Source organism: Schistocerca gregaria, chromosome 3, assembly GCF_023897955.1.
Source record: "Schistocerca gregaria isolate iqSchGreg1 chromosome 3, iqSchGreg1.2, whole genome shotgun sequence".
In the NCBI taxonomy this organism is placed as follows: Eukaryota; Metazoa; Arthropoda; class Insecta; order Orthoptera; family Acrididae; genus Schistocerca; species Schistocerca gregaria.
Window position 1 is genome coordinate 615,747,218 of NC_064922.1, and position 23,760 is coordinate 615,770,977.

The 23,760-nt window shown below is 39.1% G+C and overlaps 1 protein-coding gene across 1 annotated transcript in view; it reads right to left on the bottom strand.

Moving 5' to 3' along the window:
• LOC126354350 (oocyte zinc finger protein XlCOF7.1-like) overlaps window positions 1–23,760 on the bottom strand; it is a 94,195-nt gene that overhangs the window by 64,813 nt on the left and 5,622 nt on the right. The window contains exon 4 of the mRNA XM_050003924.1: window positions 11,249–11,387. Coding sequence (XP_049859881.1) covers window positions 11,249–11,387 — 139 coding nt within the window. The remainder of the gene's footprint in view (window positions 1–11,248; window positions 11,388–23,760) is intronic.

Genomic DNA, 23,760 nt, shown 5'->3' on the forward strand with positions numbered 1-23,760 from the left:
TAAGGTACAAAGGTGATACTGAAAAGAGCCAGACACTGTGTAACTCGATACGTGATAGGGTGCTGCTCACTGTCATGATGCTTGCCATTTGCTTCCTCAGTTTAGCCAAGACTGACATATAGTATGTTGTTGTAACAATAGTGTGAGTGGAAACTGCATGCTGGTAATCATTTCATGACAATAAAAAAAAAATGTTATCACCATCACTTTCCCTGCAGGGTTTCCACACCGTGCTGGCTCATTTTCCTTCAAGATCATAATGATGCAGCCATGAGTCATCACTGTGATAATCAATGCCAGAAACACATCCTCTCCATCATCAAGGAGATGCAGCACCTTACGCCTTGTCTCCATATGCACAGCTTTTTGTTCAGGGGTCAACAGATGTGGCACCCAATGGGCAAAAACATGGGTATATGGAGATGATAATTCATAATCGCAAAAGCACTGCTATATGAAATTCTCAGCACTTCACTGAGGTTAGGTAAAATTATCTGCTGATCCCAACATACAACCACAGCAGTTGTGCTGATGCTGACTTCAGTCATAGCAGAAGTCAAAACACTACGCCCATCTTGCTTAAGACAGACAAGTCGGCCTTCTTTGAAGTCCTTGAACCACCGGAACACTGTTGCATGAGGTAGTGCATCTTCACAGCTTTTCCTATGTTACAATGGCTGTATGATTTAAATGGCCACCGAATTTTATTGTGACATACAGCTCCTCTCGCATCACCTCCATTGTTCATTATGTGAAATGCAGAAGTGTCTACAAAATAGACCATTACTACCAACCTATTGATACGGGAGTTCTGCCGACTACAACATTACACGTAAAAACCCACTCTTTTCAAACTGAGCCAGTCTGGGGTCAATTGCCAAAGATCTCAGGCTGAACACAAGGCCTCGACACCCTTATTGCCTTGCTAGGAGGCAATAGAGTTATGACACTCTGAAATAAAGGAACACACATGGCCAGGCTAAGAGGTCTGTGGGTCCTGTCTGCCAGGAGTGTTCTACATGATGCTGGATGAGTAGTATCTGCGTCACCAAGTCTGTTGTTTTGAGTTGAGGGAAGAGCCTGTGGCAGTTCTACCGTGGCGCTCTGGCAGTTGGATGTGTGGTATTGTTCCTTGGTCATGGTAGTGCACCTTGCAGTAGAGTATAGTATAGTATACAGATGGTAGCCATAGCAGATAGCTGCCAGATACGGCAATCAGAAACACCACATGGAGTTGTCAACTGATCTGTATATTAGTCATCTAGTGTGCATGCTTCTCAAGATATTTTTGCTGATGGAGTATACAGCAACACTACCATCCCTGTGAGCACTATGTTTGCATGCAAATAGTTTTTCATTGGCATTAGGACAAGAGAGTGTCATTTGTGCTCTGAACGTTCAGGTGTGTGTCTGGACTTTGAAGTCCCTGAATTTGACTGGCCCTAAGGCTTTCGTTGGTTTAAGAATTTGTTGTTTTAAGAATAGAGGTTAAACTGTTTAAAATTCATTATGTTTTTGTGGACACAATTCCTTTTAAACGTTCTCATTGTGTTGGCCCACTTATTTTAGTGCCATTAAACTTTTTGTAGTTAATTTTGAACTTAAATGGTTATGATGCTCGAAGTAAATTATGAAAGACTGCAGCTAGCTTGTAATGCCTTGTGGTTTTCTGAAATCTGATTAGGCTGATCCGAAATTTAGTTTAGATACGTTACAAGCATTAAAATTCTACCTTAACGTAAAGTGTATTTTCTATTAAAAATTTTGTTTCACATTACTGAGCATAAAATATTTAATGAATATATTGAGTTTTATTACTGGTTTTTAAACTCTTGTAATATATTTTGATTTTCACTGTAAGACTGGCTAAATGAGTGTCAAGCAGGTTTCCTTTTAATTATGTTGAATGATTATTGCCACTCTATGTTTCGCAATTTTATAATATATATGTATTTTACATTTTGCCTGTACCTGACATGTGTTAAAGTGTTTTTTGAAAGCAGTGGTCAGCATGACCGTAGGGGCTGTTTGTTTGGAGCCTATGCCGTTTGTCGTGTGCCAAAGCCACTGTTATTTGAAAATTTTTGTAAACTATTCAGACAGTTATTTATTGGTAATTTATTGCTGAATAAATGTATATAATTAGCGTGTGTTTCTCTGGTTTTGTGTCCACAGTTCTTGTATGATATAACTGAGCATGCTTGTTTTTCTTTGTCCAATAGTACAGGAAACTATCATGGAAGAAAATCAGTCTCAGTCCTTGTAGATCAGCCTTTGTCTTACTTTTTCCAACCATTTTTTAAGCATCTGAAGTGTATTGGCTCGTTTGCTATTTTTTGGACATATTACATGTCATATATGATGTAATATTAACGTGAATGTAGAAAAAATGTCTCTAAGACTGTAAAGTTATTATGGGCAATTAAAGTTATTATTATTATTTCACCAAAGCATCATGATCTTGTTTCACTGATAATGACACCACAACCACCCAAGCACTTGTAGCAGTCAGAATGAACAGCCACACACAAAACTACATGTATTAGCAACATATACTAGCCTGCAGTTGAAAATACTGTGCAATGCAACAGGAGTGATCTGAATATCATTTTCACCACTTATTGTCTGACATTTTAACACAAATGTTGCAAAAGCATACACTGAGTGCATGGCTACCAACTATCACAGATTGTAATTGTTACAGATTTAAGGAATTATGGGAAGTAACTAAAAATGGGGAAATACACATTTTACAATTTGATGTTATAAAAAAGTTGGAAAATGTACTGTTCGCTTTTCGCTAATCATATGCCATTAAAATGTTTTATAAACTGTAATGGTTTCCTTACTGAGTATACAGTACAACTGTCTACAAACGATTTTGTCACCATGGTGTACTAAGAGAGGTTATACTAAGTGACAACAAAAATTTTTCATTCCCTGCGTGTTAGCTTAAAGGACAGTAATAAACCTGGAATTGAAATTACAAAAAAATAAATCTCACAAAGGCGATGGTGCTAGTGCCACTGGAGTACACACTAGAAGCTTCATTCATCATACCAAGTTCTAAAAATCTGTTGTTATAAAATTTTATGAAGTTTCCGCAGTCTTTTCATAAACAATAATTTCACAAAGGATTGGATTCCGGCTGCAAGCAATGCAACAAGATGATCATTCATGAGAAAATTATCTTCAGTAAGCAATGAGAATCCAGATTCTGTATTATACAAGTATAGGCAAATCCAGGAAGAAGAAGAGGCAGTGGATGAGGCAGGATTGTGAATATTTCTGTATAAAACACTAAAGACAGGCCTCTCATTTATGAATGTAACTTGATATTGTTTCATGTGTTTATTGATTTTGCAGTATTTGAAAATCACAGAATGTTTCTCAAGCACCCTTGATGTTTATTAAGCTAAAAAGTATTTTCCACTTAACTTCATTATTTCATTACAGTTGTTTTTATTTCTGGAAAATCTTTATGTAAGGTAAGAAAATTTCTGAAATCTGAGCCTCTTTTCAAGTGTGGCAGCTGTGCAAGAATAACAATATCCGGTGCAAAAGCCTGGATTTTTCATTGTTTGAGTAACACATTTTGGGTCTTCTCATTCACTCTGATTTGATTCATATTTGTTTATTATCCCTTTTCCTACTCTGTACTCTAATACAGCATCTTCCTTTCCATCTGTGTGCTTGTATCAGTTTATGTTTATTATCTCAATATCCTGGCCCCCTCCCCCCTTCTCTTTCCCTACCTTAACATTTTCCTCCATTTTAGTATCATTACTCTCTTGTGATTTTTTTTTATGGTACAGAATTTCATTTTTAACAATTGAGTGATTGCTGTTTTCTTCTTTAGACAGAAACACGTGGGTTGTGAAACTTTTCTTGAAACCAGCACAGCAAATCTAATTTCATAAATTACTGTCTGGACAGTGACATCAGCGTACATTCAGTTTTGACGTTTTATGTAAACTGAAACCCAATTTTTCTCTTTAAAATGAATGTGGTAGCAGTTATGTTGGTAATGCTGGAGCTCAGATTTGTCTGCTTGACATCAGTATAGAAGAAAAAGAGTAAATACAATTTGTGACTGTATCAAGAGAAAATGTTAGCACAGATAGTCAACAACAAATTTCTTTTAGATTATTCCTGAAGCTACTTCAAAACATTAGAATGATGTCAGAAAGATTCATGAATCATAACAGAGTTCAAGATGCTACAAGCTGAAGTCTCTCAAACATATTAAATCAGGAACTTGTGTAGTAAGAATTGCTGAGATTAATAATTTCCAAAGAGTTACATACATGTGTTTTAAAATCACTCTCCACTATTCAAGATACTTCTGCTCAATTGCACTAGTACAGATGCTGAAGAATATTTTATAAGAGTATTGCTGCCATATTGTCTTGTATCATACTTAGCGAATAATCTGGTTGAGTCAATTCACATATGACTATCGAGTTACATTCACCATTGCCACTAATATCTATTTGAAGATTTTCTTTTCAGAAATTAAATCTTCATTCGCTGCATTTTTGAAACTTGTAGTTTGAGAAACAAAATCAGATTTAGAAATAATCTGGGAATATGCAGGGTTATTCTAAAGGATGGACCCATTTTCAAAACTTCGTATTTATTCATGTACAAATCCAAAATGAATGAGTTTTATACCAATGAAGAGAGGAAGTTTCAAGGTTTTTTTATAATGTTTGATTCAGTTTAATAATTTGTAAGTAATCTGAATGATCTGCGGAACCGTATCACTACTGCCGTGCACTCAGTAACAGCAGATATGCTTCCACGTGTGTGGGATGAATTTGGCTACCGCGTCGATGTATGCCATGCAACCAATGGTGGCCACATTGAATATTTATAACATTTACCACATTTCTAATTATTAAATAATTATTAAAAACTAATTTTTTATGAATTATTACGAATTATTAAAATATGAAACTGATGTCAAACATCAGGGAAAAAGCTTTGAAACTTCCTTTTTTCATTGGTATAAAGCTTGTTCATTTTGAATTTGTACTTGAATATATACGAATTTTTGAAAATGGGTACATCATTTAGAATAACCCTGTATTATTATAATACAAAGCAAAGAGATATGTTACTGTGTGAAGCATTATCATCAAATTTGAAACTAGAGATTATGTAGCATTTTTTAAAATGTACGGATTTTTATTCCTGGTCTCTATAGTACTGACATCAAATTCTAGAATCCAGAGCTGCCAAGTTTCTTTGTGATTCCACCTATCTGGGAAGTTTCTTATCTCCTACATTTGCTTTGTACACATTAAATTTTCTATTTCTGGTGTTAGCTATACACTGTATTCTTTGGGTAACTTCCACATTTGCGCAATTATATTTTTAGTAAAGTCATTCTCTTCAGTATGGCTTCATACTGAACTAAAAAATCTATGCAAGTTTCTAAACGCAGAATGGGATATTCATTAATCTTAGGTGTATCATTATTTTTTGCAAGTATGGTATTTTAGTGAGCAACTCAGATATCGTCATTTGCTTGCTGTTCACGTCATGAACAATTGACTCAAGTGCAGTACAGTATCACATTTTGTTCTTGTAATGGTTACCATTAATATCCTACAAGCACTTATGCATATTGTAACGGCCCAAGAATCAACAATTTTCTCAGTTCCCCATCCCACCTAACCCAAAAACACACGATTTACTATCAAATGTACAGTTCGGCTTTAGATGTCGTTTAACAACTGAAAATGCTATATTCTCTTTTCTCTCTGAGGTACTGGATGGGTTAAACAAAAGGTTTCAAACACTAGGCATATTTTTTGATTTAACTAAGGCATTTGATTGTGTTGATTACAAAATATTGCTCCAGAAGTTAGACCATTACGGAATACAGGGAGTAGCTCACAATTGGTCAACCTCTTACTTTAACAATAGACAGCAAAAGGTCATTATTCACAATGTTGAGAATGCCTGAGATATGGGTGTCTGAGTGGGGTACAGCCAAAAGGGGGTGCCCCAAGGATCAGTGTTGGGGCGACTCCTGTTCCTTATTTATATAAATGATATGTCCTCTAGTATTACGAGTAATTCTATAATATTTTTGTTTGCTGATGATGCTAGCTTGGTCTGCAAAATTGGCTCGGTTTCAAATACTGCCTTTCATGACCTAAGTTCATGGCTTGTAGAAAATAAACTACGGCTAAATCACAGCGAGACTCAGTTTTTACAGTTTCCAACACACAATTCAACAAAGCCTGATGTTTTAATTTCAAAGGTGGGCATATGGTTAAAGAAACTGGATAGTTCAAATTTCTAGATGTTCAGATAGATAGTAAACTGTCATGGAAAGCTCACATTCTAGATCTTGTTCAAAGACTTAATGCTACCTTTTTACTATTCGAAAGGTATCTACATCTACATACATACTCAACAAGCCACCTGATGGTGTGTAGCAGAGGGTACCTTGAGTACCTCTATCAGTTCTCCCATCTATTCCAGTCTCGTATTGTTCGTGGAAAGAAAGATTGTCGGTATGCCTCTGTGTGGGCTCTAATCTCTCTGACTTTATCCTCGTGGCCTCTTCGCGAGATATACGTAGGAGGGGGCAATATACTGCTTGACTCCTCGGTGAAGGTATGTTCTAGAAACTTCAACAAAAGCCTGTACTGAGCTACTGAACGTCTCTCCTGCAGAGTCTTCCACTGGAGTTTATCTATCATCTCTATAACGCTTTCGCAATTACTGGATGATCCTGTAACAAAGCGCGTTACTCTCCGTTGGATCTTCTCTATCTCTTCTATCAACCCTATCTGGTACAGATCCCACACTGGTGAGCAATATTCAAGCAGTGGGCTAACAAGTTTACTGTAATCTACTTCCTTTATTTTCGGATAGCATTTTCTTAGGATTCTTCCAATTAATCTCAGTCTGGCATCTGCTTTAGCGATGATCAACTCTATATGAACATTCCATTTTTAATCACTCCTAATGCCTACTCCCAGATAATTTATGGAATTAACTGCTTCCAGTTGCTGACCTGCTATTTTGTAGCTAAATGATATGGGATCTTTCTTTCTATGTATTCGCAGAACATTACAATTGTCTACATTGAGATTCAATTGCCATTCCCTGCACCATGCTACAATTCGCTGCAGATCCTCCTGCATTTCAGTGCAATTTTCCATTGTTACAACCTCTCGATACACCACAGCATCATCTGCAAAAAGCCTCAGTTAACTTCCGATGTCATCCACCAGGTCATTTATGTATATTGTGAATAGCAATGGTCCTACTACATTCTCCTGCGGCACACCTGAAATGAATATTACTTCGGATGACTTCTCTCCATTGAGAATGACATGCTGCATTCTGTTATCTAGGAACTCTTCAATCCAATCACACAATTGGTCTGATAGTCCATATGCTCTTACTTTGTTCATTAAACGACTGTGGGGAACTGTATGCCCTCTGAGCCTCGTGAACGAATAGTGTGAGCTGGGTTTCACACAATCGTCTTTTTCGAAAACCATGCTGATTCCTACAGAGTAGATTTCTAGTCTCCAGAAAATTCATTATACTCTAACATAATACGTGTTCCAAACTTCTACAACTGATCGACGTTAGAGATATAGGTCTATAGTTCTGCACATCTGTTCGACGTCCCTTCTTGAAAACGGGGATGATCTGAGCCCTTTTCCAATCCTTTGGAACGCTACGCTCTTCTAGAGACCTACGGTATACCTGCCGCAAGAAGGAGCAAGTTCCTTTGTGTACTCTGTGTAAAATCGAACTGGTATCCCATCAGGTCCAGCGGCCTTTCCTCTTTTGAGTGATTTTAATTGTTTCTCTATCCCTCTGTCGTCTCTTTCGATACCTACCATTGTGTCATCTGTTCGACAATCTAGAGAAGGAACTACAGTGCAGTCTTCCTCTGTGAAACAGCTTTGGAAAGACATTTAGTATTTCGGCCTTTAGTCTGTCATCCTCTGTTTCAGTACCATTTTGGTCACAGAGTCTCTGGACATTTTGTTTTGATCCACCTACCGCTTTGATATAAGACCAAAATTTCTTAGGATTTTCTGCCAAGTCAGTACATAGAACTTTACTTTCGAATTCATTGAACGCCTCTCGCATAGCCCTCCTTACACTACATTTCGCTTCGCGTAATTTTTGTTTGTCTGTCTATCACTTTGTCATCTGTGTGACAATCTAGAGAAGGAACTACAGAGCAGTCTTCCTCTGTGAAACAGCTTTGGAAAAAGACATTTACTATATCAGCCTTTTGTCTGTATCCTCTGTTTCAGTATCATCTGAAGTGAGTGATCATTTGACAAGAAGATTAGTCTACTTTACTTATTTTCATTCACTTATGCTGTATGGTATTATATTTTGGGGTAACTCTTCCCATTATAAAAGGATATTTTTGCCTCAGAGACGGGCGCTTCACAAGTCTGGGTATTTTGACATTGGCCTCTCAATGTATATATTCCTTACTGTCATTTCTTGTTACCAATATTAGCTTATTCCCAAGAATAAGCAACTTTCACTCATTTAATACTAGGCAGAAATCAAACCTGCATTTGGATTGGACTGCCGTAACTCTTGTGCAGAAAGGTGTACAGTATATTTCTGCATCCATTTTCAATAAGCTACCACCCAAATTCAAAAATCTTAGCAGTAATCCATGCACTTTCGAATCTAAACTGAAGAGTTTCCTCATGGGTCACTCTTTCTATTCTGTCAACGAGTTCCTTGAAAAATTAATCTGATTCTTGTTGTATTGTTGACTCTGTTTACTTGAACTTATGGACTGACTTTTTCGGGTTCATAAATATTTTATTTTTTATCTGTCATTACTTTTATGTTGTAATTTCATATACTGACACGTTCCATGACCTTGGAGATTTGCTGCTCAATATGGTCCTACGGAACTTCATGTGTAAATAAAAACATAAAATAAAACACACAACTGATAGTCATGCTGTGAAAGTTGGAACGACTTAAAACTGAATAGTTTTAATGATTTTCACCACTGTGAGTCATGCATACACAGTTGCTAACAGCACAGTTTTGAAACAGTGTTTTGCAATGTATTGTCTCCTCGTAAACTAGGCTTAGCTATAAATGCAACTATGTTTCTTTCATTTGCAAGTCAGTTAATTCTACAACATGATTCCTCTTTCCACAGTTGATACATGAACACTTCACATTTGTTACTTGTAGTGCACATACTAAGACAAATTTAGCAATTATTTGTTCTGTGCTGCTAGCGAATCTGATGAATCACATGACTTGTGTTTTCACTACTAAATGCTTTCCTTTAGTCAACATATTACAGATAGATTATCAAAACTGTGCAGCTTATGAGTTCTTTTCTTAGTTGGGTCTTTGTGAATGAGTACCACACTGAGATTAAGCCTGATAAATTTAGAGAGCTGCAGGCATCCTTCAGGCACTCAAATTGTAAGTCACATGGAATAATAACAGTTATTTAACCCCTTAACATTAAATCCTGAGTTATCTCATTTTAATTATTTTGACAGAAACTTTAAATCCCTAGTACACTCGAGCAACTTAAGAACGGATCTCTTTTTAGGAGCGGGGGAGGGGGGGGGGGGGGGGGGGGAGGAGGTGGATGTTTAGATTCATTTAAGCACTGATAGTTAAGTGTTCAGCTGCTAGAGAGCATCTAGTCCTACATTCGTAGCGTAGCTCTCATGTTCTGGTTGAGGTGGTTGGCACTAGACATCACCTTTACTGAGTGTGGCTTTGAATAATTTACAACAAAACAAATGCTTTCAGCTTCTCTCCTGTATTGTTGTTTAGGCAGTTTTTTTAAGGGTGGCTAAAGTGATCCAGAGTTTGACGCTGGATTTAGTAACTCAGAAAGTGAAGAGCAATGCGATGTTACTTCATTGGAGACAAAGTGACGGCAGTTTGTCAACTGAGTGACAAATGCTTGCCAGTGGTACGAGAGAAATACATCACATCCATTGGGCTCCAGCTAGCTTCTTCAAGATTTATGTTCATAGGAAATCACTGTGAAATGCATGGTTTGACTTCGCAACTACACAGAAATAAAAAATATGACTTCAAGTTACTAGGTGCGCAGTCCGGAACCGTGCGACTGCTACGGTCGCAGGTTCGAATCCTGCCTCGGGCATGGATGTGTGTGTTGTCTTTAGGTTAGTTAGGTTTAAGTAGTTCTAAGTTCTAGGGGACTAATGACCACAGCAGTTGAGTCCCATAGTGCTCAGAGCCATTTTTTGAACTTCAAGTTTCAGGACTTTTAGTCAAAGTCCAGTGCACAAGTATACTCGGGATTTTATTATTGGTGATTGTCAAAATTTTGTAACTCTTTATTTTTAACTTTAAAAGTTATTTTCATTTGTCTATATATAATGTCATTCATTAGAGGATGTTTTTTTAGTAAAAAAAGCTATTATTCTCTGGCATTTAATTTGAAAAAAAAAAATCAATCATTATGTTACAGATTTAATTAACATTTAGCAATGAATAAGCAAAATAAAACCTAATAACATGGCAACCACATATCAAAAAACAGAGTAAAAAGATTATCACAGAGCTGCCAATGCCAAGGAAAGGAAGGCACTGAAAATAAATTGAGAGATTTGAAAAAAAACTCCACCACCAAGAGCAAAAAATCATTACTTATTCAGAATGAATACTATCTCATTCTGGAAACACCCCCAGGCTGTGGGTAAGCCATGTCGCCACAATATCTTTTCTTCCACGAGTGTTAGTCCTGCAAGTTTCACACAAGAACTTCTGTGAAGGCAGGAGATGAGGCACTGGCAGCTGTGAGGCCGGGTTGTGAGTCATGCTTGGTAGGACATTTGCCAATGAAAGGCAAAAGTCCCGAGTCAGAGTCCCAGTCCAGCACACAGTTCTAATCTGCCACTAAGTTTCATTATCTACTGTTTTATTACTTATAATAAGTACACCTAAATCCACTAATTTTACTAACATTATTAGAACATTATACTACACTAAGATTCCATAAATCTTCATACCTTCTGATCCAATGACCATTAGGAATTTTGCCAATTTAAAATTAAAATTGGATAACTTACTATGAAATCAAACAAGTATCAGTAAAATAACAATAACCTCATACAAAATATGTTAATTTCTTCTTCTCTGCTGTCAGTATACACTCATAAATCTTTGCAAACACAAATTACACATTTATTATACTACTATGTCTGTAAGATTTTTAATGACTTACCCTTTCAATGTGTAAATTTAGTACACGTTGTGAAGAAAATCCCATGTCACAATATTCACAAAACCTCGTTTCTGCCTTGCCCTTTGCCTTGCCACACTTCGATAAATGTGCTGCCAATCGACTTTCCTTGAGAAATTTCCTGGATTCAGAATACTTTAGTGACTTTATGTACAGTGGACAAAATAAGTCAAAATGAACAATGTTTTGACTAAGAAAAGAGAAGGCATAGTTATTCAAATTAAAACTTCACACTATGGCACAATAGTGTCAATATGAAGGTATTTATAAATAGTACTGAATTTGAAGAGAAGGAATGTTATGAGTTATCAAAATCCAAAATAAATTTTATGGTAGTCACAACTGCTATTCTTGCATACCCAAGAGGATGTGTAATGTGAAATGACAAGTCTAATAAAATCTCATAAAAATTAGATTTACCTTTACTGAACTCCTACTATGAGTATGAAGTGTAACTCCCACATCTACATCCATACTCTGCAAATCACTGTGAAGGGTAATTCCTCACGCTTTCCCAGCAATTTGCTGATATTCTTGAATTGTCGGTACTGCCCAATATTGTCTTCTTCCCTGTATATGATGTTTTGGTGATGTGACTAGTCACTGTCATCAAGTGCTACCTGAGACTACTGATTGGATGAGCGTGTCCACAATTTGTATCCTCCATCTTCCTTCATCTGTGGTTCACTCCCAAGTCCCCAAGTGTTTTGTTTTCAGTCCAAACCGACTGGTTGCATTCTGTTTGTGGCCTGTCCTATTTGGGTAATCCTGACATGATCTGATGCCAATCCACTCTGACTGGTAGAAAGCTTGAGGTTTCTGGGATGACAAGGTCTAAATTTGTTGTTGTTTGAAGTGCAGAGAAAAGAATGTACCATTTAGTATGGCATCATCACATTCAACCCACATATGGAGTGTGAGGAGGAGGATTGCTTCAATGCCACTGTGAGTGCTGTTATTAGTCTAATCTAGTCTTTGCAGTCACTATGAGAGTAATAGAAGGGAATTTTTATATTTCTAGATTCCTCACGTAATATTGATCCTGAAAGGTTTTATTATACCCCAGCAAGTAAATGACTATGATCTCTAAGTTTCTGCAGATGTGGCCTCACTTGCCTGAGACTGCAGTCGTGTGTGTGTGTGTGTGTGTGTGTGTGTGTGTGTGTGTGTGTGTGTGTGTGTGAGGGAAGGTGGGGTGGGGGGGGGGAATCTATTTTTGATGTAGGCCTTACTGTCCGAAAGCTTTATTTGTGACAGTCTTTTTGTTGTACCTATCTGTGACTCAGCCTCTCCGCTAAATGGTGAGTAGCAACTTTCCTTTTCATAATATTGTTGCACTCTGTCGTGGATTTTTCACTGTTCGACTTCTGCAGTTCAGATATTTCAAAACCCCTATGCTGCTCTTTAATGGGTTAATAAAACTTGTGACTGTGTGCCGCCATTCTTTATATTTGGTCAACATCCCATGACAGTCCTCTCTGCTATATCTGAGCAATATTCTAGGGTGGGTCACACGAGTCTTTTGAAAGCAACCGCCTTTTGTCAAGTTATTGCATTTTTCTCAGTATCCAACCACTTAACTGAAGTCTTTCACCTGCTTTATCTATGAGTGAGCCTATGATCTTTTCATTCCACATCCATACCAAACTGTTACACCCCACTATTTATATGAGTTGACAGTTTTCAATTGTGACACATTGATATCGCAATCACAATATACTATGTTTTAGTGCCTTGTGAAATGCACAATTTACATTTCTGAACACCTAAAGCAAGCTACCAATCTGTGCACCACCTGAAATTCCATAAAATTTAAATGAATATTTGTGCAGCTTTTTTCAGACAGTACATCATTGTACATAATTGCATCATCTGCAAAATGTCTGAGATTACATAAACAGCCTGGGTACCAACACACAACCCTGGGAAATATCTGAATTTAATACAACATCTGTTGATGAGTCCCCACCAAAGAGAACGTACTGTGTCTTTTCTACCAAGAAATCCTCAATCCAGTCGCAAATCTCTCTACTCCAAATAATCATATTTTCGTTCATGTGTTGGGGTGGCACTGCATCAAATTCTTTTCAGAAATCAAGAAATACTGTACTATATTTACTTGTTTGCTTTGATCCATGGCTTTTGGGATGTCATGTGGTAAAAGTGCAAACTGAGGTTCATGTGACCGGTGTTTTCAGGATCAGTGGTAGTTGGAATTCAGAAGGTCATTTTATTTGATACCTAATAATATCTGAGCTTGGGATATGTTCTAAGGTTCCACAACAGATGGATATCAAACACGCTGAATGGTAATTTTGTGGATTATTTTTGCTGCCCTTCTTGTAGAATGGTGTGACTTGTGCTTTCTTCCAACTGATGGGCTTAGGTTTTTCTTTTTGTTTGAGAGATCTATGGCTCCTTTTTCAGTTTTTCAACATTTCTGTTTTTTTTTCTTTGCTTTTAACTTTCAGTGTCATCTAGGAGTGTTAGGATAAAACTTTAGAATCACTGACAGCTTTTGGGAGGTTTTATGAGATATCTTTCAATAAAATGTTGCTACAATGGTTATCAAAAGCTTCACACGCTGCCCTTTTGAAACCCAAACAAATTTCATTTACATGTTATTGTATCCATGCTGGATCATTGAACTGTACGGCTGTTAAGGATTGTGATGAAGAATGTAACCAGCTGCAAATACTTATAGAATGCTTTAATTTAACTCCATAACCTGTTTTGGGCTACCCTGCCCATCTTCAAACGGCCAATATTTCCAATTACATTAATGTTTTCATCAGCAGCATGTCATTCACTCCTGCACAACACAAGACTATTTTAATGTTTAGTGCAACTTTACATGTTGTTTGGATAGCAAAACCATACTAACATGCCAGCATCTGATAAGATGAAACAGTTGTATTCACTTACATATGTTTCTATGGGTGACACTCCGTCTTGCTTTGGCCCTTATGCTTTCTTGTACAACGTTCCAACTGTTGCAGTGCAAACAGCACACATATTCTACAAAAATCACTGTGTAAAATTAATATAATTGGTAACATTAGCCATTTGAAGATGAGAATGTCAGTGTGAAACTGGTTATAGTGTTAAAATAAACATTCCTATAAATATTTGTGTTTGATTTCCTTCTTCATCACCAATAATTTCATTTAGCTTTTCTCCATATACAGCACTATGTTTTATTGTGCAGTAGCAGCTGCTTCTATTCCTGCACACCACAAAATGCATCTTACATCTTGAACTGACTAGATGATATATCTATCCAGTGTGTGGTCAAGCATCTGAACTTCAGCCACAGTTCCTCTACACGCTTCAACCTAGAGCCAGATGTTTCAAGTTCCACATTGGGATACGATACTACTACCTATATTTTGTTTGCTGAATTTGTAAATTTCTCTACTTGTTTTTGTTGCCCTTTGTAATTTGGTAATCACTGCTGAAACAACTGCATGATCAATGGTACCTGTTTCAATATGGACATCCTCAATGAGGATTGGATCTATTTGTTGCCATTAGAGCCAATATTTTCTCTCATGAGGGGGCTTCCGAATTATCTGTTCTAAGTACTTTTCAGAGGAGGTATTTAGTATTGTTCTGGAAAATGTCTTGTGACATTCACCACTTACAAAACTGTAACTTCACTCTGAAGGTCTTAGCTTCCTGCTGAGGGGACTTAACTCTGACCTCAAAGCAAAGCAAATAAATGTGTATTCAACAGACATATTTCCATCTCATTATGCACATCGGGAGGTAAAATTAAAGAAAGAATCAAATAAATAATACTTCAGAGGCAATCAATGTGCATCACAGCTTACTCTGTTTCTATACCATAGACCACGGAATTATGTTTATGGTATTTTTTCCAGGATGTATAAAAAGAATGGCAACACAAATTAGTCAAAGTTTGTGTACCCACATGATAGTGTCATGGAAATGCTAATAAACCAGAACTGGCAGATTCTTGAAGATGGATGCCAACTACCCCATGAAAATCTACTTACGAAGTTTCAAGAACCAGTATTAAGTGGTTAATCTAGGAATACATTACAGCCTCTCACATATCATTTCCTTAGGAACAGTGAAGAAATTAGTAAACAAACTGCAACAAAAACAGCCACTTAAGCAGTCATTCTTCTTGTGCTCCATATGTGAATGCAATGGGAAGAAACCCTAATATGTGGTCAAATGGGAAGTACACTCTCCCATGCAATTCACAGTGGTTTTCAGAATCTGGATGTGGATGTAGTACCAAGTCAGCCATGATGGAGACAACAAAAACGCTTACATTGTGCACTAAATAAATATTATGTACCGCTATATTTAGAGCTATCCAAGGATTTGATAATATTAAACATAACATTTTACAAATAATTCAGAATCATTAGGAATAATAGTAGCAGCAAATGAATGGTTCCAACCACAATTGCAAAACAGGGTACAAACAGTAGAGTTGGCATAGATTTCGAATAAAGTGAAAATTTTAATAACACTTCGATCAGAACCAAAACACTTTACTAAGAGTTTCTCAAGGTAGCAACTTAGGACCATTACTGTTATTGATATAAATCAGTCACTTTCCAGATAAAGATGGGCTCGAGGAAAAAAAAAAAATCTCTTTGACAATGACAGCAACATTGTTATTACATATAAAACTACAGGACTCCTGACAGAGAAAGCCTCTTGGCCTGACAGATTCGGACATTCACAGAGGTGGCGTTACTGCTAGTTGTGATCTCTAATTGATATGGCTGCCAAGGAGGGGAAGAAAAAGTGTGCACTCTGTGTACATACTGGAGACATCCCAGACGTGGAATAGGGAGCAGCCAACTGGCTCATGTTGGCACTGATGATGTGCATCACTTTGAATCGGAAGAGATTCTCTCTGGTTTCTGGCAGCTATATGAAGTGGTAAAGACTGCCACTCTTGCTTTACAGATGAAGGTAGATCTTACCACCTGTAGTATCATGGACGGGACCAACTGCGGACCTTTGGTACAGAGCCAAGTGGAGGGTCTGAATCAGAGGCTCAAGCAGTTCTGCAAATGTGTTGGCTGCTGTTTCCTTCATTTGGACCATCAGGAGGTGGGGTTTTGGGTTACATTTAATACATCAGGCTTCCATTAAACACAGGAGATGACTACACATGGAGTGGGCACTGGGTATTGTGGACAGAGTTGTATTTTTAGGTTAGATTGCCTTTCAAAAGTACAATAGCAATTCGGTCTCAAAGGATGCATGGTAATCACAGGATTATGACAGACCTAGGAACAATCAGTATTATAGTTGAAAACTGCCATAGCTGTGTTGGGAAAGAACCAGAGCTTCAAGTACTAATAAAAAGCACTGAAGCCCAAATAGTTACAGGTTCCGAAAGCTGGTTAAAGCAAAGTTTAAGTTCAGTCAATTAAATACAGTTGTTGGTGGTGTGTTTGTTGCTGTTAGAAGTAGTTTACCTTGTAGTGTAATTGACAGTTCCTGTGTGTTAGTGTTGGTAGAGGTTAAACTTGACATCTGGAATAAATGTCCCTTTTACAGACCCCTAACTCACATGATAGGGTTGCTGGAAGGTTCAAAGAAAGCTTGAGTCTCATTTCATATAGGTATCCCACTCATGCAACTTTACTTGGTAGTGACATCAACCTATCTTTGAAATATTGGCAAAAATACATGTTTGAGGTCGGTGGTAAGCTAAAAAACAGTGTCAGAAATTATACTAAATGTTTCCTGTGAAAATATTTTTGAGCAATTTGTTCAGGAGTCCAATTAAAGTGTAAGTGGCTGCAAAAGTATATGTGACAACTTAGCAACAAATAATCCTTTGCAAGCAAGTCACATCTTGATGAACACAAGTCTTACTGACCACAAGGGGGTTGTAGTCAGATTGAATACTATAACATCAAATTCCACCAAAAACAAACATAAAATATACCTATTTCAAAAAGCAATTTAAAAATTGGTTGATATCTTACTAAGAGAGAGTCTCCACTCCTTTTAAACCAACTACAAAGAGAATCTCCACTTCTTACAAACTATGAAAGTGTGGACCAGATGTGGCTTAAATTCAAAGAAATTGTATTGATACCAACTGAGAGATTTTTACCAAATAAATTAACAAGAGATGGAACTGATAATGGTACACAAAACAGGTCAGAACACTGTTGCACAATCAATGGAAAAAGTATGCCAAAGTTAAGAAGCTCGTGATACTTTAAAGAAGCTCGAAATTTAGTGTGGACTTCAATTCAAGATGCTTTTAATAGTATCCACAATGGAACTCTGCCTTAAAAACTGGCAGAAAATACAAAAAGATTTAGGTCATATGTAAAGTACACAGGTGGCAAGACACGATCAATACCTTCGCTGCTTGATAGCATTGGTAATGTTCCCAATGAAGGTGCCACTACAGCAGAGTTTACTTTCACCAAAGAAGGGGAAGTAAATATTCCAGAATTCAAATACAGAAGAACTGCAATGTGAGTTACATGATTAACTCACAAGTAGATATTATGAAAAGGAAAGTTGCTACTCACCATATAGTGGAGATGCTGAGTCGCAGATAGGCACGACAAAAAGACTGTCACAAATAATCTACATCTACATCTACATCCATACTCCGCAAGCCACCTGACGGTGTGTGGCGGAGGGTACCCTGAGTACCTCTATCGGTTCTCCCTTCTATTCCAGTCTCGTATTGTACGTGGAAAGAAGGATTGTCGGTATGCTTCTGTGTGGGCTCTAATCTCTCTGATTTTATCCTCATGGTCTCTTCGCGAGATATACGTAGGAGGGAGCAATATACTGCTTGACTCTTCGGTGAAGGTATGTTCTCGAAACTTTAACAAAAGCCCGTACCGAGCTACTGAGCGTCTCTCCTGCAGAGTCTTCCACTGGAGTTTATCTATCATCTCCGTAACGCTTTCGGAATTACTAAATGATCCTGTAACGAAGCGCGCTGCTCTCCGTTGGATCTTCTCTATCTCTTCTATCAACCCTACCTGGTGCGGATCCCACACTGCTGAGCAGTATTCAAGCATTGGGCGAACAAGCGTACTGTAACCTACTTCCTTTGTTGTCGGATTGCATTTCCTTAAGATTCTTCCAATGAATCTCAGTCTGGCATCTGCTTTACCGACGATCAACTTTATATGATCATTCCATTTTAAATCACTCCTAATGAGTACTCCCAGATAATTTATGGAATTAACTACTTCCAGTTGCTGACCTGCTATTTTGTAGCTAAATGATAAGGGACCTATCTTTCTATGTATTCGCATCACATTACACTTGTCTACATTGAGATTCAATTGCCATTCCGTGCACCATGCGTCAATTCGCTGCAGATCCTCCTGCATTTCAGTACAATTTTCCATTGTTACAACCTCTCGATACACCACAGCATCATCTGCAAAAAGCCTCAGTGAACTTCCGATGTCATCCACCAGGTCATTTATGTATATTGTGAATAGCAACGGTCCTATGACACTCCCCTGCGGCACACCTGAAATCACTCTTACTTCGGAAGACTTCTCTCCATTGAGAATGACATGCTGCGTTCTGTTATCTAGGAACTCCTCAATCCAATCACACAATTGATCTGATAGTCCGTATGCTCTTACTTTGTTCATTAAACGACTGTGGGGAACTGTGTCAAACGCCTTGCGGAAGTCAAGAAACACGGCATCTACCTGTGAACCCGTGTCTAAGGCCCTCTGAGTCTCGTGGACGAATAGCGAGAGCTGGGTTTCACACGACCGTCTTTTTCGAAACCCATGCTGATTCCTACAGAGTAGATTTCTAGTCTCCAGAAAAGACATTATACTCGAACATAATACGTGTTCCAAAATTCTACAACTGATCGACGTTAGAGATATAGGTCTATAGTTCTGCACATCTGTTTGACGTCCCTTCTTGAAAACGGGGATGACCTGTGCCCTTTTCCAATCCTTTGGAACGCTTCGCTCTTCTAGAGACCTACGGTACACCGCTGCAAGAAGGGGGGCAAGTTCCTTCGCGTACTCTGTGTAAAATCGAACTGGTATTCCATCAGGACCAGCGGCCTTTCCTCTTTTGAGCGATTTTAATTGTTTCTCTATCCCTCTGTCGTCTATTTCGATATCTACCATTTTGTCAACTGTGCGACAATCTAGAGAAGGAACTACAGTGCAGTCTTCCTCTGTGAAGCAGCTTTGGAAGAAGACATTTAGTAATTCGGCCTTTAGTCTGTCATCCTCTGTTTCAGTACCATTTTGGTCACAGAGTGTCTGGACATTTCGTTTTGATCCACCTACCGCTTTGACATAGGACCAAAATTTCTTAGGATTTTCTGCCAAGTCAGTACATAGAACTTTACTTTCGAATTCATTGAAAGCCTCTCGCATAGCCCTCCTCACACTGCATTTCGCTTCGCGTAATTTTTGTTTGTCTGCAAGGCTTTGGCTATGTTTATGTTTGCTGTGAAGTTCCCTTTGCTTCCGCAGCAGTTTTCTAACTCGGTTGTTGTACCACGGTGGCTCTTTCCCATCTCTTACGATCCTGCTTGGCACATACTCATCTAACGCATATTGTACCATGGTTTTGAACTTTGTCCACTGATCCTCAACACTGTCTGTACTTGAGACAAAACTTTTGTGTTGAGCCACCAAGTACTCTGAAATCTGCTTTTTGTCACTTTTGCTAAACAGAAAAATCTTCCTACCTTTTTTAATATTTCTATTTACGGCTGAAATCATCGATGCAGTAACCGCTTTATGATCGCTGATTCCCTGTTCTGCATTAACTGATTCAAATAGTTCGGGTCTGTTTGTCACCAGAAGGTCTAATATGTTATCGCCACGAGTCGGTTTTCTGTTTAACTGCTCAAGGTAGTTTTCAGATAAAGCACTTAAAAATATTTCACTAGATACTTTATCCCTGCCACCCGTTATGAACGTCTGAGTCTCCCAGTCTATATCCGGCAAATTAAAATCTCCACCCAGAACTATAACATGGTGGGGAAATCTACTCGAAATATTTTCCAAATTATTCTTCAGGTGCTGAGCCACAACAGCTGCTGAGCCCGGGGGCCTATAGAGACATCCAATTACCATGTCTGAGCCTGCTTTAACCGTGACCTTCACCCAAATCATTTCACAATTCGAATCTCCGTCAATTTCCTTCGATACTATTGCACTTCTTATCGCTATAAACACGCCTCCCCCTTCACTGTCCAGCCTATCTCTGCGGTATACATTCCAATCCGAGTTTAGCATTTCATTACTGTTTACGTCTGGTTTCAGCCAACTTTCTGTTCCTAGTACTATATGGGCGTTGTGACCGTTTATTAATGAGAGCAGTTCTGGGACCTTTCTATAGACGCTCCTGCAGTTTACTATAAGCACATTAATATTGTTATTCCTTGTTGCATTTTGCCTACTGCCTTGCCGCGTCTCAGGAGGCGTCTTGTCGGGCCTAGGGAGGGAATTCTCTAACCTAAAAAAACCCCATGTGCACTCCACACGTACTCTGCTACCCTCGTAGCCGCTTCCGGCGTGTAGTGCACGCCTGACCTATTCAGGGGGACCCTACATTTCTCCACCCGATAGCGGAGGTCGAGAAATTTGCACCCCAGCTCTCCGCAGAATCGTCTGAGCCTCTGGTTTAAGCCTTCCACTCGGCTCCAAACCAGAGGACCGCGATCGGTTCTGGGAACGATACTACAAATAATTAGCTCTGATTCCACCCCGCGAGCGAGGCTTTCCGCCTTCACCAACTCCGCCAGCCGCCTGTACGAACTGAGGATGACCTCTGAACCCAGACGGCAGGAGTCATTGGTGCCGACATGAGCAACAATTTGCAGTCGGGTGCACCCAGTGCTCTCTATCGCCGCCGGTAGGGCCTCCTCCACATCTCGGATGAGACCCCAATGCTTTTGGCCAGTAAGGCCATCATTAAAAATAGATGGCAGAGCCCCCCCCCCCCCCCCCCCCACACACACACACACGACTGCAGTCTCAGACAACTGTAGCCACACTGTCAGCAGCAGCACCAGGGCAAGATGGGAGTGGCAGCTGGGTGGGGTTAAGGAGGAGGCTGGGGTGGGGAGGGGGAGGGATAGTAGGGTAGGGGTGGCGGAGAGTGGAGTGCTGCAGGATGGACAGAGGGCAGGGTAGAGGTGGAGGTGGCAGGGGGGGGGGGGGGGGGGGGTAGCGGAAAAGGAGAGCAGTAAAAAGACGGGGTGCGATGGTGAATAGAGGGCTGTGTAGTGCTGGAATGGGAACAGGGTAGAGACTGTATGGGTGAGTACAATGATTAATGAAGGCTGGCTCCAGAAGGGTTATGGGAATGTAGGACGTATTGCAGGGAAAGTTCCTACCTACACAATTCAGAAAAGCTGATGTTGGTGGGAAGGATCCATATGGCACAGGCTGTGAAGCAGTCATTGAAATGAAAGATGACATGTCTGGCAGTGTGCTCAGCAACAGGGTGGTCCACTTGTTTCTTAGCCACACTTGCTGCTTATAGTGTGGGTACAGTTGCCTGAGACTGCAGCCGTGTGTGTGTGTGTGTCTATTTTTGGCAAAGGTCTTACTGGCGGAAAACTTTATTTGTGACAGTCTTTTTGTTGTGTCTATCTGTGACACTGCATCTCCACTTCATGGTGAGTAGCAACTTTCCATAATAAGTAGATATCCTTGGCGTAGTGAAGTAACTTAAATCGCCTAATAAAGGCGAGTCTTCTGGGCCAGATTGTTTACCAATTAGGTTCCTTTCAGAGAATGCTGATATAAGAGTTCCACACTAAACACTCATAAAAAAAACTGCTCATTCGATGAAAGCTCTACACCTGGAAAGTTGCACAGGTCACGCAAACACTCAGGAAAGGAAGTAGGAGTAACCCGCTGAATTACAGAACCATATCACTAACCTCAATTTGCTACAGGATTTGGAACATGTACTCTGAAACTTATGTATTCTCTAGAAGAAAATGATCTATTGACACATAGTGAGAAATGAGTCAGAAAATATCATTCTTGTGAAACAGACACAAAGTAATGAATCCTGTTGACAGGCGATCTAAAACTGATTCAATATTTCTAGATTTCCAGAAGGGTACTGATGCTGCTCCTCACAAGCAACTTCTAATCAAATTACCTGCCTATGGAGTATCATTTCAATTGTGCAACTGGAATTATGATTTCTTGTCAGAAAGGTCACAGTACTTAGTAACTGATGGAAAGTCATTGAGTAAGACAGAAATTGTATTTGGCATTTCCAAAGGAGGTGTTATAGGCCCCTGTTGTTTCTAAGAAATATGATTTAGGAGACAATATGAGCAGCCCAGATGTTTGCAAATGATGCTGTCATTCAACAGTAAGGCATCAGGAGATCAAAATGAACTGCGAAATGTGACTCTTCAGTTTCTCCCAGCATATTTGTTACTCGAACAGTCTATGAGTGTACTGCTGGACCACAGGGTCCAACAAGCAGAATATTTCGGTGATCAGACCTGTCACCATGTCAGGTGCCCTGAGACTGCTATCTTACCAGCTGACAAAGTTAATGCTACTGTTGTTCTCTCCCATAAGATCAACACTGACTCCACCAAGGAAGTAGAGATCAAGACACTTCTGAAGGAATCTGAGTTACCAGAGGGGTCCTCAAGAAATTGGCACCATAAAGACCAGTACCACCAAGATTTTATGGCCTCCCAAAGTTCTCAAAGGTGGTATGTAATTATGTTCCATTGTTGACAAAATACCTGATAGACATACTACGTGGATGAATGCCCACATCACACCCAAAATTATATGGATTTTGTGAAACATCTCAACAATTTCAGGTCGAAGAACTCTGGTGTCATGGTGAATTTTGATGCTGTTTCACTGGGGTGTCTAAGTGAGTCACTAGAATTCACTGGTAAGAAATCTGAGATAAGACCACCAGCCTTTTCATGCATGTCCTCACCTCCACATATTTTCTATTTAATGGAGATACTAAGAGCAAAAGGTAGGAGCCACAATGGGCAACCCACTCTCAGCAGTGGTTGCGAATTTGCATTTGAATGACTTTGAGGAAGAGGCTCTGATGGCATCCACATGGAAACTGATCTGCCTTTTCGATTCTGTGGGTGACATGTTCATCATCTGGCCTCACGGAAGGGACAAACTCCTTGATTTCTTGGTATATATGAACTCCATGGATCGCAACATCAAATTCACTATGGAGATCGAAGTAGAGGGGGATTACCAATCCTGGACATATGGTCAAGAGAAAAGCTGATTATACCCTGGGCCATAGTTTCTATGAGAAGAAAATGCACACTAAGCTGAGTACTAAAAACACTAGTACACAAGGCACCACACCATCTCAGATGCAAAGTATCTGCCACAGTTAATGGAACGTCTCAGAACTGTGTTCCAATAAAATGGATACTCAGGGCGGCACATTAAGAGCATTCTTTGCCCCACCACTACAGTACAACCTGTGGGGACAGATGA